Raw genomic sequence first — 15,057 nt, 5'->3', positions numbered from 1 at the left:
AAAACCAAATGGATATTTACAAATAAAAATTATTCATGAATAAAACTTTTATATTCGTGTTTTTAGCGATTTAAAAGCGGAAGCTAAAAAATAAACCACTATAAAAATGACCCTAAAATATATTGATAATTTAAATTTTGGCTTACAAATATAAATGAAAGCGAAAAGATTGGGTCATAAAAGAAATGATAGGTCATGATCTTTGCTTCCTGTTTTTCATGTCATGAGAAGCACATTGATTAGCATAATCTATACACCGGTGGCTAAACGGGACTGGTTCAATTCGAACAAAATCTGGAATTCATCTTTGCTACTTTATTAAAGAGGGGGAAAAATGTAATTCTCTTATATCTAAGTTCGGTTGGTCTGGAAATAATCCAAAGAAAATAAAACAGAAGGAAAGAAGAATAAAACAATTGCATCAAAGTCATAATGCATGACAGAATAGTCACAGGTTGGCTACGGGTACTCGATTCCAGGAGAGTTCCAGCAGAGCACAGTTGCATAAAGGCGATTCGATGTTAAGTCATAAAATGGTGTCCTTTTCAAAATAAAATAAAGCACTCATAGCCACAGCTTTAGCATATTGAGAACATCCCACAAAAATAGCTGAAATTATCTCAAGCCTCGAAGGATTTGATTACCATTGGCAAACATCTTGGTAAGTCAGGCTTAGGCGCTTAGCCAAGGATAATCCAGCTAATTAGCCTTGCGCATGCTTTGCACAGTTATAGCACGTTGTTAAGTAAAAAAAACAATCAACTAATACGGCATGGCAAACCATTTACAACTAGGTTATACTGTGGTCAGATTTCTTAAGAGTTACCTATATGAAAACAACGAATAAGATTACACATGAATTACAAGTTGGCATATTGCCAAAAAAATAATCCGAACGGTGGAATTATCACATCTCAATGTCCTCCAAATCTGGCAAGGGAAATCGAAGTATTGCTGCGATTCCTGTCAATTGCGCCAACTCTGCTCAAATGCAAAAAATCCACCTTTAAACACAGAGAACAATGCAGTAAACAGTAAATGCAAACTACAAATTCATATTCCTGGTTCAAAAAGGCTAATGTGAAAATATTATAATTATTTAGGACCTCGTAAAAGCATTTACAACAGTATAATGGATTATTGCATTTAACTAATTCTATTGATTTAACGAATGGGTAAGAATACTCACGTTCACCAGAGGCATGCATTGAAGAAAATATGTGCACTGTGCCACCGAATTTTTTGACCGATTCAACCAAACGCACATAATTTTGTCTTGTGGCTATGTCAGAGTTCCTGCAAGTAGAAATCAATTTTACTTCTCACCACTAAAATTATATGTACAGACCAACTGTTTGGTATGAGACCTGTGAGTTCACTGTTCATGTGTCTCAAAACTAGAAATTTAAGAACTTGGCAGAAGAAAAGGAAACAAGCAGCAGTAGGAAATACTACAGGAAAATTAGCTCCGACTTTATGACTTCTCTTAATAAACACAAACTCACCGAAACAAATTATCTGTTATTAAAAGAGTTTGGATAGCAAGACGGTCATTCGCAACCTCAACATGCTTAGGTCCATAACAAGCTCGATCTGAGTCCTGCAATTAATCAGCAAAAAAAAGAAAGGTTGAGTTGGATATTCTTCAACTAAGCAGAAACAGTAGCTCTAACCATAAACATGCAAAATCAATATTTCCTTCTGAAATGAAATACAAATGTATATGCTGTTAAAGGGTCTAAGCAAGTAAGCAGTAGCACATAAGTAGGACGTTTCAATCCAACTGTTACATAGTTTTGCTTGAAACTTACATTAGTAAGCATGTTGAAGAAGTCCTTCAAAGCTTGGACCTTCAAATTAGAAAGAAAATATAAGAGTCAGGAAATAGATATGAGAAGCTGTACTTAGATATTGTTTTGAATGTGTTTAGCATGTTGTATAGTAAATCAATGCAGGGAAATGTTTGAGAATGCACCATAGATGTACATTAGGCCATTTAGTGGCATATCTTAGTCTGCATATGGCATACCTCCTGTGCCGCTTTTGTATCTTTTATTAGTGTCATCACACTTGGGCTTTCCAAAACTTCCTTCAGGCTATGCCTTTAACAAACATAACAAATCAAACAGAAAAAACAGATACCATTGAGACAGCTGAGAGAATATTGGCAACCAAATGAAAAGATATAATTAATTGCTGGTCATCCATCAAATTGTTCAGTTCAGTACAGGATTATATTAAGAGCATTTCAGTAGGACCATGCAACTGGTCACAGGAAAATGAAACACTTAAATCAGAGAAGATTCAATAAAGCAAGTTTCCACAAGCCAGAAAGCTGGAAGGCGTGACGTAAATTGGCACATATTACACTGTTCAGAATAGGTTCTAGTGTACCTAAAATGGAAGGTGCAAAGAGAATAGGTGGAGTAGATGGAATCAATTGGCTAGCAAAGATAGAAGAACTTACTTGTAACCTGAAGGAGCATGTGCAAGAATAATGCGTGGTTTGTTCTCAATTATTTCTCTTATGTCTCGCCGTGCAGCTTCAAGATACATATAATCACGGAACTGATCCTGTTAAGATATGGAGAGAAGAATAAAAGAATCACATAAGTTGTTTTTTTGGGGTGAGATAGTAGCAATTTGGTTCTGCTATTGCCAACAGCAATAAATGGACTAACAGGATACCAGATTTACTGTGGTTGCTTCTAATAACACACAGCAGATGTTAAGAATCAGAAACATGTGCAAATGATTAAAAAAACATATATTCATAAAATTATATTACCATGTGCTTGGCACAGGAATACCAAATTTCATGTAAAACGAAAATAAACTTCGCACATACACAAAGGAATAGACTATTCTGCTTATAAGTGTGTGATTACCTTAGTAAAACCTGGACTTGCAATTACAACACATTGGATTACTTCAAACTTAATATGCTTCTGGAAAGCCTACAGACAAGGTAATGCATCAGTTCAAAATTGTTTTCGTTAATATTCTCATTTCCTTGAGGAAACATTCTTCACTTACTGTCAAAACATGTTCAAAGAACTTCTTGAGGGCCTACAGAAGAGAAAAACAGAGTCAGTTAGGAATGGATAGAACATGTAGGATACACATTATTAGAACCAGTTTTCATACCGATTCATAACCAGCAATCGCAGGGCCATGCTTCCGAGGAATCGATGTTTCAATGCGTGCTCTAGTTACTGTTACGCTGTTTAGATAACCATGGCTAGTAAGTCAAATACAATCACAGCAAGAGATGACTCAAGCCTTTAAAATAGGGATTCAGACAGACCTACTATTAAGATTATTCTCTTTCATTAAAAACATTTTACATCACCAAAATTTGCATGTTATCATGGAAAGTTTTTTTTTTGCTGATCCTGCCATGGCACAGTGACTCAAATTACCTTCTACCAATGAGGAACAAATGTGCAAGTCCTTCTTGCATGAGAATAACGGCCAGATCAGCGCTTGCAGCTGGGTCTAGAGATGTTTAGATGCACTCAGTTAGAACATTGCATTTCTCAAGAAAGAGTAATAACAGAAAAGGGATTTGGATAAGTTGATAGAAAAAATTACTTCCTCCGATTCTTTTTATGTTTGACGCCATTGACATTTGAAACTATGTTTGACCATTTATCTTATTAAAAAAATTACCTAATTATCATTCATCTTGCTGTGATTTGTTTTACTATTAACGATACTTTAAGCATGACTTATATTTTCCATATTAGTGGTAATCTAGATTATGAATTTTAGGAGTAAGTGCCATTGTACAATCAACATAGTGCAAGATTTATTAGATAATTTCATCAGGACTGTTCGCAAGCTTTACAAATATCTCAGAACTACCCATCCTGAAAAGATCAACCACAAGTTCTCCCAGTGGCTTAAGCAATCTAGGCAAATGGCCATGTCAAGCGTTAAGTCTAAAATTTGATTTGAGATACAAGTCTTAGTGTTGCTGATGTGATAATCATGTAACCATTTAGATCAATCCATCATTGTTATAGTACTGTAGCACGTGGGAATGTAGCACTTAAATTAGATTAGGGAAGGTTTATCTTCCTAATATATATTAATATCAGAGCAATGAGACAAGAAAAGACACAAGAAATGGAGGCACAAAGTAGCTTATGAGAAGATAGCATCTCAGTTCCTCACATACCACATGCTTGTTGGATGATATCAAGTGCTAACCAATCCCAAACATCCTGCACAAGTAGAAATAACAAGCTCTGCTCAGGTAACCACAAATACAACAAACTAAAAAAAAGGTACATTCTAAACGGACCATCACAATTTACAAGAAATAAACAATGGTGATAAAAAATTCAAGAAGGATATGTATCTGAGAGTAATTGGGGAACATTATCCTCACCACTGAAAGACGGAAAGTACGTTAAGGCAATAATCATTATGATTTCCTAACTCCCCCTCCGTCCCATAAAAGAACAACCTAGTATTCGATGTAACACATCCTAGTACTACGAATTTGGACATACCTCTGCCCAGATCCATTATACTAGGATGTGTCACATCCAATACTAGAAATACACAGTCACTGTACACACTATGAATTATCAGGGACAGTAGCAAATCAAACAAACAGGAAGAAAAAGAATGAGAGGCTGGAAAGATCTAAGTTCCATGGGCAGGGACAAAAAAACTCATTCAAGATTCATTAAGGTAGTTAGGGAAAGAAGGATAGCAGTCTGATGAAAGTGTCAAAAAAATTTCTATAACCAAGTCTATATTGATTTTTAATTGAAAAGTGTTATGATATAAATATTGCAAAGCTAAGGAAAAATCCCATGGTCAAGTCATATTAAAAGAAATGAACCGCATTTGGGCAGCCTAGTATGGTCAAGATATATGACAGTAAATAAAAATGTGTGTTCAGAGGTGGTTGCTTCTCCTATTTCACTTATAACTTGAGTTAGAAAAAGGGTTTAAGGGCAAGCTGCAAACAGGTTTGAAAGTTTATCTATTAAGAAACTAGATCAAGAGCACCCTCTTTGTAGCACTCTCAGGTTAACACTTTTCAGGTAAGGCTTAACAAATCCCACACCAGCCTGGAGTAGCTGGATACTTGTGACATATTTCAACCATTTAGTAGCATATCCAAAATTTGGACCTAGTTACTGTTTAAGACAATCCTATCCATTATTAGCTGAGGACTATAAGATGGTCCCCTAGTAAAAAGATTAGGCAGTTTGATCAAATTTTAGGGCATACCTTCGTCAAAGTAAACTGTCTCCTCAGCTCAAACTCCATAGTATGAAATTGCCCAATCTTCACATAATCATTCTCAGTGATATTTTTTCCACGTACACGCAGGACAGATCCCTCCTTATCATAATCTACAGACTATGTGCAAAATAGAGAATCATGACAGTTATCATCAAGAAAATAGGTAGTAAGTCTTAATTTGGAGAGCATAGGGGAACAAACCCAATAAGAGACAAAATAAAGGCAGCATTATTTCTTAGTACACAAGGAGAAATAGATTTATTGACCTCCCTTTGGCTTTGGTGAGGCTTAGTTCTAAGTAATTCAAATGCTTAAGCAATTATACTTGTTGCTTGTCTAGGGAGAGTCCATTACTCTAGTCCATCATACAGCTCTGTATTACTATTCTAAGGCAGAGGAAGAAACTCTGCATTTAAGAAGTACACAATTCAACTCCAGTAACTATGTTTAGGTCCCAGGCTCTCTTCCCCAACAATGGTGGTGCCTCTCAAGTCAAAAGTTGAAAGGCACATATAAGTTACATCTGCCAATAATCACTAGCATAAGCTACTCAGTGCAGATAGAAGGAAGACAGATGATATATTACCTCCACTACAATTGCCAACTTTAGCCTCACGCGCTCAGAGTCACGCCCTCCAGATGCCATCTCTCTCAGAACTTTCCTGGAACCAACAGGAGAGGAAAAAAAAAAACAAGTTTAGGGGGTGTTCTCATGTGCAGTGAAAGGATCTAGATGTGTTTTCATGGAGAAACAGAGAAGTTTCACAAGAATAAAGGGGGCAGAATATTCAGCTAGCACAAATTACATTACCACCAAGGAGAAGTATGAGTATGATCAAAGCAACAACGCCTTTCAAGTAACTTCGTATATCTGATTTTTTTTATAATCACGTATATAAGCGTAATAGCAGTGAGCAAGGGCAAATGGGCAATCGTTTGCAGTAAACTTTAGCTTTTAATAAAATTGATGTTTTTTTAAAAAAAATGAACGAAGTGGTACTTGGTGATTACCAATTCCACCCCGTCTTTTTTCTCTTAACTCAATTCTCAAATCCCAGCCAAGGGCCAAAAAATTATAAAGCGAATTACGTCTTCCCTAAGCTACCAACCCTAATTCCTCCTCCAGTTCAGTACGATTGTATGACACTGAGGATCACAAGAGTTCCAGGAAAAAAAAAACAGCTCTAAACTGCTAAACCGAAATTAGTAAATTCAAATTCCATCAGAGGATATAGTTACTAACTGAGCTAGCATCATTGCAATCACCACCACATTAAAAAAAAAAGGAGAACTCACCGAACAGTGTAGGCCTCGACAGTATCCCCGGGAACAATCAGGTTGTAGGCATGCCACAGGTCGTCGTCCTCCTCCGGCAACAGCTGCGCGCGCACCACAGGGAGAGCGACCCACCCAATCAGCACCCGAACCACACAAACACCCCCCGAAAAAAAACAAGCCACGGCGATCGATCAAATAGAGAGCGAGCAACCGGGGGGGAGCGGAGCGGGACCTTGGCTTTGCCGGGGCCGTTGCGGACGAGGTCGCGGTGGAGGAGCTTCATCGCCGGTGGCCGGCCGGGGAGCCGCACAAACGCCGCGGGTGGGGGGCGCTTCTCCTCTCGTGCGGGTTTTCGCTCTGGGCGCCGGCGTGGGGGGGCAGAGGCGGCGCGGCGGAAGCGGGGGGAAGGCGTCGGGGTCGGGCTGTGAACCGGACGACGGAGCCCAAGCCGCGTGCACGCCTAGTTGGAGTCTCGTCGAAATCCGAGTCAGGACTGGAGTCGAGTCCGGCCCAGATTCGTGACACATCCACAGTGGTCCGGTCCGAGTGCAAGAGTGCCAGCGTTTTTAAATAGGTCACCGTATTTACCGTATTTTCGCTTGGGCTTATTATTACCAAAACTTAATAAATTTAAATTTAAAGTTTAATAAATTTAAATTTAAAGTTGTTTTTATGTATTTTACTTTTTTTAACTTTGTTTTCAGATTGCTATAAGAACACACGTATATACCTATAAATTATTTTATAATCATTAATAAGTTATTTTGTTTATGGATGAACAATGAGACTCGTACTTTAGACCAGTCTGGCTTGGTCAACTCGGACAAAAGGGCTATTTAAGGAATGTTCGCGTGCCTCCGTTCCGCGTGAACGCTCGTTATTTTCTTTTTGGCATATGACTACTTTATAGAGTTTACACCATCAATGTTTATATGCATATAAAGTTTACATATTCGACTTTAATTCGAAATAGGATTCAATTTCCAATTTAAAATCAATGTGTTTATATATCTATATTGAAAAAATTACATGGGTAAAGTTTATACATGTAAAATTTATATGCTTCAAGTTTATGTATTTAAAGTTTATACAGTTCAGTTAAATACGGTGCTCGCGCTTGTCCTCTACGCGAACGTTCACTAATAGACCCACCATAGTCCAGATGCTAAATGTTTTCTCCATCTCAAAATACAAGTAATACTCCAACTTATGTCATTTAAATTTTATCTTAAAATATAACAACATTTATATCTACACATTTTTTTAGTTAATTGCATGCTTTCAAGACTAAGAGCATTTCCAAGAGATCTCTAAAATTGGAGTCCTAAAATTTATGTATTAGGAGCAGCCAAAAAAATCTGGGCTAAAAAAATCACCTAATTCTTTTCTCCAAGAGATACCTAAAAAGTAGTCCTAAAAACTTAAAAATGTGCCACGTCATTGGGGGGAGGGGCGATTCTCAACTAATTATTGATGGTATTGGCTGATTGTAGCCCAATTGTGCGCTTTCGCGGGGATCGCATGATTGATCTCTCCCAGTCGCGCGAGGTTGATCGTGGAGGCGAGATCGATCATACTTCCTCGAGGCATATAGAACTGTGCTTCGAGAACTCTATACAGTATAATACTTAGTACTAGTCAATTAATCTTTTCGTTCTACATTCAATTCAGCATCGTATGAAACTTGAAAAAAAGAAAATTTTGAATGCATATATTAACCTCAAAATAATGATTTCTCAATCAATCAAGACTTGACATCATATTTCCCATTGTATACGACCAAATACAGAGATACCCACCACCAAACAACATTCAGATTCAATATGCAATAGAAAAATACAAAGATACACATTGATGAAACTGTATTTAGGTTCATTCAGTACTAGTGCTTAGCAGCTTGCAGCTTACAGAGCTGTAATGTCCGCGGCGATGGTACGGAGACAGCCTTTGTGGCGCTGCTGGCGGGGTGGATGGCGAAGCCCCAACAATGTCGGCGGGGTGGATGACAATGGCCGTAACGCTGACGGAGAGGATGGAGGCTGCACCCTAGATAGACATGAATAGGATAAAGGAAACCTGATAACGGCAGTGGGTACTGTCCAATGTGAGCGATACGAGGCGCCAAGGCGATGGAAGTAGGGCGAGGACGCCGAGGATGAAGGGTGACGAAGCGATTGGGGACGCCAGAAGCTGCCTCAAATCTAGGGCAACTTTAGGTCTATATTGGGCATGTGTAAATCTTGGGAACCTATTTGGGTGTCTGTTAGAGCCTTGTTTTAGATTATAATTCTAAAATTCAACTTTTGGGAATTTGTTTAGGTATCTCTTGGAGATGCTCTAAAGTCACCCAACCTATTCCATTCTCATGGTCAGTGATGATGTTTTTTTGTTTAATTTCACTAATCTTTTAATACCTATATCCAACAGGAAGAGACGTATAGCAACGTGGTCAATGCCGAAAAGTTACATGTTAAGGGCTAGGATTGAGACCGTGCAGGGCTGGAGATGGAGGATATATCACTACCATACGTTATATGAGTGGTGTTTTGGTAAAAACCCATTTACAATTTTACACTATGATATAAAAACTCCAAATTTAATATTGAAGATTTAAAATTTGGTTTATAAAAAAAACAAAAACAAAAGGACGGCGCCTTTGGAATATGATGTTTACATGAAATTTATTTCTTATTATGGCGTAATCCTGATTTTCTCAAGAGTTTTTATACCCTATAAATGATACATTGAGTTAATTTTAATATAAAAACTCAAGTTATTAACATTTTACGCTATAAAATTTTGGTATCAGGTCCTATAAAATTTCTCTTTTCCCAATTTTGTTGACAACATAGATTTCCTTTTTCCGTATGTGAGCATGCGTACATCGAATTTAGTCCTCACATGTTTTCAGTAGATAATACAAAGAGTCTATATTACCAATTTTTTTCATATGTATTGTACAGTTCACTTCACAGTGCTTCTGAGTTCAGATCGAGTGGCAGCCACACGGAGCTTGACATTTTGTTTCCGGCGTCTAGCTAGCCAAGCCTCTTCCTGATGACGCCTTCCACCGAGCCGACGAACGCGAAGGTGCCGACGACGAAGCAGACGACGCTGAACGCCTGAAGCAACGCCCACCGCGGCGTCCACGGGGGGATCCGCCGCTGCACGCAGTACATCTCGACGGGGAGGTAGATCGCCAGCGGCCAGAAGACGAGCGCGCCGAGCACGCCCAGCACCTCGTTGAAGTAGGGGAACACCACGGCAAGCCCCGTCGTGCTCGCCACGTACACCGTCCTGAAGCACACCCGCTGCAGGTTCACCTCGCACCTCGCCGCGCCGCCGCCCCACGGGATGATCTTGATCGAGTACGACTTGTTCACGAACGCGCTGTTCGGGAAGCTCGCCGCGAAGCACCGGTCGGCGAAGGTGAATATCTGCTGGCTGAACATCTGCACACATTCATGCGAGCTTTTCAGAACAGTTTCTCAGGGCATGCAATCTGAAGAAGTTTGAGAGGGAGAGACCTGGTAGCCGCCGAGGAGGTGGAGCACGATGCAGGCGTTGGCGAAGTCGATGAGCCAGTAGGGCTCGTAGAAGCCGAAGCCGGTGAGCAGGTTGCCCGGCGCGGCGTTGCCGAAGGCGGCGTACCCGAAGCAGCTGACGCAGAGGTAGAAGAAGGTGGTGGCGACGACGGCGATCACGTTGCCCTTCTGCATCGTCTCGCTCTCAGGCGGCGGCGATCTCAGCGTGTCCTGTCCCGGTCCCCGTCAGTTCCAGTCCAGATGAATCTTGCTTTCTCTCAGCTAAAAGGTGCCCAAAAAGGTGCGTGCTTTTCGAGCTCTGAAAATGGCCGCACCTGTATCTCCAGGAGGACGATGGTGTACGGGTAGGCGAAGGCGATGTCACCGATCGCCTGAGCCACTCGCCAAACCTTCTGCATAGGGGTCGCCATTGCAACACCAACAATGTTTCCTTTCACAGTTCCATTACCTGACGCAGAGCAAATGGATCAAGAATTTTGCACAGGTTGTGAGCTTGTGACATCGGAATCATATGGAAGAATCACTTTACCGATGGTCTTGGCGAGGCCGAGGCTGAGGCCGATGGTGGAGTAGGCGAACGACATGATCGCCGCGACGACGGACAGCCATGCCATCTTGTGAAAATTTGGGATGAAGGACAGCAGCAGCTGGGCTGCTCCGAAGAGCAGCATGTAGAAGTGTTCACCATTTGCGTCGCAGGGAGCGTCACGGCCTTCCCTGTGGTAGCAGTTCGCCCTCTTGATTGCCCTGTCAACTCATAACAAATTAAGCACGGCTAGAAGCAGAATTAACCGTCTAATTAAAACTACTTCCTGAAGATTTGTATGAAAAAAAAATGGTAAAGAATCACCTCATACAAGTCGCTGTAGTGATGGTGTAAGCGATTCCTATCCCATACAGGTTCAGATACTGCAGCAAACCGCATAACCAAGTGTGCTTCCTCCCTAAACATATCGCCAAGTTGCCACAAAATTCACGCCATTAATTTACTGCTAACCAATACACAATCCAAAAGAGGAATCCATGTTTGACCAATTGGACTTTCCGAGGAAAAATTAGCTAGCTTAGAACAGGTACAATAGCAAGCTATAATCCAGCTATAAGTATATTTTAAAAAGAGAAAAATGGAGAGAAGATAGGTGAGCTATTAATTTGTAGTCAGCTATACACGGACTCTAAGATACCGTGTGTGTATGATATATAGAACCATATACTAATGTTTTGTAGGTAACTATTGACTATAAATAAATTAGAGACAGTAGTTGGCTATACTATTGAACTTGCTCTTACTAACCTAATAACTGGAGTAGGATTAATCAAGGCACTACTTTATTACCCAAGTGAACTCTGACGGCGTCCATGTAGGAGTAGTTCCTCTGCATCTTCTCCGAGTCAGGCGACCTGTAGCAGTGCGACAGCAAGAAGGCCGAGATGTAGGTGACGAAGGCGAAGCACACCATGGCGACGGGCCCGGCGACCCAGCCGAGCTGCGCGACGCTCCACGACAGCGCCAGCACGCCGCACCCGATCACGGCGGTGATGATGTGCGCCACGCATGTCCACAGATCGCCTGAAATCAAAGAAGACGGCAGGGCAAAGCAAATCAGAAGAGAAGAGAGCAGCTGATTCGATTCTTGTCGCGACGAACCGAGGCAGATCGAATAGCAAGTCGATCTCGGCGTGCGATGAGAGCGCGCGCACGTACGTACCAGTGCGGCGTGGGTGGCCGTCGTCGTCGAGCTGGGGAGAAGAGGCGACCTCGAGTGGCAGCCGCGGCGCCATTGTCAATGCAAGGTTCAGTGAAGCCTTCAAAGTTGACTCATTGGACTATGGGAAGAACTGAAGAGTGACCAAACTGAGCAAGCCAGAGCTGTGCTGGTCTACTGACCAATTATTATATACTCCCAGGCAAGTTGTCACTGGATTGGAGTGTAATCTGGATAAGAAACCTGGGGGAGAAATCTGTCGTATGGACGGCCCGGAATCGCGGCTTGTTTTAAGCACACAATGGCACGAACTGATGGTCATGTTCGTCGAATCATCGTATAGTACCCTCCTGACAAGTCCAACTGGTGCACAGCCTGTATTGTGCTACAAGAGCACAAGTTGTCAGAATTGTCCGTTTCTAGGAGCGCCAATAGTTTGCATGGCTTGCAGAGAACCTCTAAAATCGCATATTAGTAGTCGTTACTATCAAGTTAGAGGTGTCATATATACCAGAACTAGCAACCCAATAATTTATGCTGATCAGGTACGCTATTATCAGGTTATAGGTATCATACCAAACTAGTAAACCATAAATTATGTTGATCAGAAAGGGCAAAAATCATGTTGATCATCAGGAAGGGTGCAAAATATGCTCCAACGTTTTGAAGTGATTGGAAATTAGCGGCTCTCGATGTTTCGCGGATGAATTGAACATTGCTAATTGGCTGCTCGCTAACAAGTCGATCGCTTGGTATCGTATTCATGGCTGACTGGTGAGGCCAAGGTCACCTCTTTGTTGACCTGCTGTTGGTTGCTTGACAACTTCTTCAGTATAGGTTATGTGGGCTGAATAAAGCCACGGTATAGAAGAAGTCCACCAGCATATCTTCCTCTTCTGTGTTCATAATGTATCCACATCTCTGGACATAGAGGATGCTGGGGAACAAACCTCCTTCCAGATGAGGTGGTTGGTACTTGGTTTTAGACGAGTCACGTGATTGCAGCCTTTATCTTTATTTATTTCTTGATATTGTGATTTGTCATTATATAAATTCATGGTCCTATAAAAAAACATGAAATCTACCTAAACTTCCAATGGTGTCATAGTTTACAAAGTCTTTAACAACATTGATGGATATGTTAAAGGTTACTTCCTGACATTGTGTAGTAGATGATATTTGCTTGTGGAACTCACCTTATTAACAGGGCATCAGCTCGATAATCTATTGTCAACCAGGTATATAGATTTGTACAGGAACTTGACAAGAGTCACAAGACGAACCACTACACTAACCAGCCACTCTTTTTTAAAAGGGTATTTTTATCTGGCCTCTATATCCAACCATTTTTATTTAATTTGAAAACTTAACTCAAATTGAAAACTTAGCCTACTAAATACTTAATCTGAAACTCATACTTCTATAAAGATTTAAACTCTAAGACTTGGAATGCGTACTCCGGTCAGAGGGAGCCTGCTCGTTGAATGCCACCGATGACCTGAGCGATGAGTTACCCCAGCTAGATGAAGATCGAACCAATACGTGGACCCCCAACCCATCACATGTGCAACATTAAATCCAAGAAGTCCGGTATTGTAAACTGGTAATATATAATCGTATAATCTTATCATGACAAGGAAAGACCGGTACAGAACATTGCGATTAAGCCGGCCGTCACCTTTTTTTTCTTTTCCTTAACAATCATTTTGTGGCAGCAGAAGCAGAAGTCCAAATTAAACCTACCTGAAAAACTTTCCGGAAGGCGATGAATTGGAGCGTAACAATATGAGCAATTTTATAGTTCTCGGCAGATACGAGATGTACCGAAATTTTAGTGTAAAATTTAGTATCAAGATATCAAATTTTACACTAAAATTTGATAGTCTCAAGTACCGTAAATACTGTAACAATATAGCGGATGCTAGCTTGGTTCAGCTGTCTAGCAAGCTAGTGGAGTAATGGTTGAAATCCTTCTGCGGATCATGTAATTTTGGCACGTTTTCGTGAGCGCGTCGCAGGAGTGCACTCTTCCCAGCTCCATGATGCTGCTCGCGGTGTCGTCGTTGACGAAGCGGCTCAGGGTGTTCGCGCAGATCAGCTTCAGCCTCTCCATGGCGTACATGTCGGCGGCCTCGAACAGCTCCCTCGCCATGGCGGCCGCGTTCCTGCCCTGCCGCTTGGTCGCCTCCTTGGGCAGGCTGTCGTGGTAGATGTAGTGGAGGACGGCGCCGAACGCCTCGGGGCTCCTCTCATGGATGGTGATGCGCGGCGAGCTCGCCTCGCTCCCCCCGCCGTAGAGGAGCGTCCGGAAGTAGGGCGACTGGCCGGCGAGCACCAGCCTGTGCGCTCTGAAGGTCGTGTCGCCGACGTGGATTTCCAGGTCGAAGGGCGCGTCGCCGCTGAGGAGGAAGTGCATGGCGTTCTTGGCGTGGCACGACGGCGGCACCTGGATGCCGACGCGGGCGGCGGGGCGGGGGCCGGCGCGGCGGCTCCTCCGCCGCTGTATGACGTGCACGGTGCAGCGCACCGTCAGGGAGTCGTCGTGGATGGCGCCCAGGGCGGCTCCCTCCAGCTGCTCCCGGGTGATGTACTTGCGGATGCCCCACGAGCTGTGGTGGTTGTCGAACCTGCAGGGATGCTCGCACCGCACGTTGTGGACGACGGCACCGCCGGCGTCGGCGTCGGCGACGATGTTGGGGTTGAGCAGCGTGAAGGAGAACTCGACGTTGTACGCGGAGCCGAACCGCGGCCTGTGCAACGACTGGAGGAAGAAGGCGACGTGGTCCGCCGTGGTGCCGTTGTAGCCGTCGGGGTAGAACCGGATGAACCAGGAGCGGCCGGCGACGGTGAAGTTCCGGGAGAGGACGGACTTGCCGACGCCTTTGCCCTTGATCGTGCTGTACTGCCGGATCGTGAACTGGTGCACGCCGGTCACCCTCGGCTCCTCGTTCACCGACCCCGACACGGCGGCTTCTTCGCCGCCGCCGCCGTCGTTCACCGAGACGCAGCTACCCATAGATGATGGATCGATCGCCGGCGGCCGGCCGGTTACGTTCGGGTTTTAGCCGCCGCCGCCGGTCTTCGATCGGTTGATCTGTGAGGGGAAGGAATATCGTTGATGGAGATCGTAAGGTGCATTACATGCAGATCGACGAAGATAAAACGGAAGAGCGGAAACCTCGCCAATTTAGATATACTATTAGTATTCGGCTATCCAGTGAGTAGCCTATTCACTTTTTTTAAAACTTTTGGATATACGA

General features: G+C 42.6%; 3 protein-coding genes across 3 annotated transcripts; all 3 read right to left on the bottom strand.

Annotated features, from left to right (window-relative positions):
- Nucleotides 1-738: 738 nt before the first annotated feature.
- Nucleotides 739-6,976, bottom strand: LOC102719665 (protein PELOTA 1). The gene is made up of 15 exons (XM_006652889.3): nt 6,779-6,976; nt 6,565-6,647; nt 5,855-5,930; nt 5,254-5,385; nt 4,184-4,229; nt 3,423-3,498; nt 3,148-3,223; nt 3,037-3,069; nt 2,889-2,957; nt 2,468-2,574; nt 2,030-2,102; nt 1,812-1,850; nt 1,506-1,600; nt 1,190-1,296; nt 739-981 (listed from the first exon to the last, which is right to left on the bottom strand). The coding sequence occupies exons 1-15, from the start codon at nt 6,827-6,829 to the stop codon at nt 908-910; spliced, it is 1,137 nt and encodes a 378-aa protein (XP_006652952.1). The 5' UTR covers nt 6,830-6,976; the 3' UTR covers nt 739-907.
- Nucleotides 6,977-9,501: 2,525 nt separating this feature from the next.
- LOC102719378 (probable amino acid permease 7) lies at nt 9,502-11,935 on the bottom strand. Its single transcript, XM_006652888.2, has 7 exons — nt 11,801-11,935; nt 11,428-11,661; nt 10,942-11,035; nt 10,621-10,838; nt 10,406-10,539; nt 10,074-10,301; nt 9,502-9,998 (listed from the first exon to the last, which is right to left on the bottom strand). The coding sequence occupies exons 1-7, from the start codon at nt 11,871-11,873 to the stop codon at nt 9,585-9,587; spliced, it is 1,395 nt and encodes a 464-aa protein (XP_006652951.1). The 5' UTR covers nt 11,874-11,935; the 3' UTR covers nt 9,502-9,584.
- A 1,801-nt stretch (nt 11,936-13,736) lies between these two features.
- LOC102718547 (BTB/POZ and MATH domain-containing protein 1-like) lies at nt 13,737-14,813 on the bottom strand. The gene has a single exon (XM_006653780.3). The coding sequence runs from the start codon at nt 14,811-14,813 to the stop codon at nt 13,737-13,739; it is 1,077 nt and encodes a 358-aa protein (XP_006653843.2).
- Nucleotides 14,814-15,057: the final 244 nt, after the last annotated feature.

Source organism: Oryza brachyantha, chromosome 4 (assembly GCF_000231095.2).
Source record: "Oryza brachyantha chromosome 4, ObraRS2, whole genome shotgun sequence".
NCBI classification, from domain to species: Eukaryota; Viridiplantae; Streptophyta; class Magnoliopsida; order Poales; family Poaceae; genus Oryza; species Oryza brachyantha.
This window is presented reverse-complemented; position numbering and strand designations above follow the sequence as displayed.

Bases quoted from the DNA above. Each gene is read 5' to 3' on its own strand.
- LOC102719665 (XM_006652889.3), bottom strand. From the start codon at position 6,829: ATGAAGCTCCTCCACCGCGACCTCGTCCGCAACGGCCCCGGCAAAGCC. The intron at 5,386-5,854 runs GTAATATATCAT...TTTTGCACATAG, and splicing joins AGTTGGCAATTGTAGTGGAG to TCTGTAGATTATGATAAGGA. The intron at 982-1,189 runs GTGAGTATTCTT...GCATTTGAGCAG, and splicing joins AATGCATGCCTCTGGTGAAC to AGTTGGCGCAATTGACAGGA.
- LOC102719378 (XM_006652888.2), bottom strand. From the start codon at position 11,873: ATGGCGCCGCGGCTGCCACTCGAGGTCGCCTCTTCTCCCCAGCTCGAC. The intron at 11,036-11,427 runs GTAATAAAGTAG...CGATATGTTTAG, and splicing joins CGCCGTCAGAGTTCACTTGG to GGAGGAAGCACACTTGGTTA. The intron at 10,839-10,941 runs GTGATTCTTTAC...ATGAGTTGACAG, and splicing joins ACTACAGCGACTTGTATGAG to GGCAATCAAGAGGGCGAACT.
- LOC102718547 (XM_006653780.3), bottom strand. From the start codon at position 14,813: ATGGGTAGCTGCGTCTCGGTGAACGACGGCGGCGGCGGCGAAGAAGCC.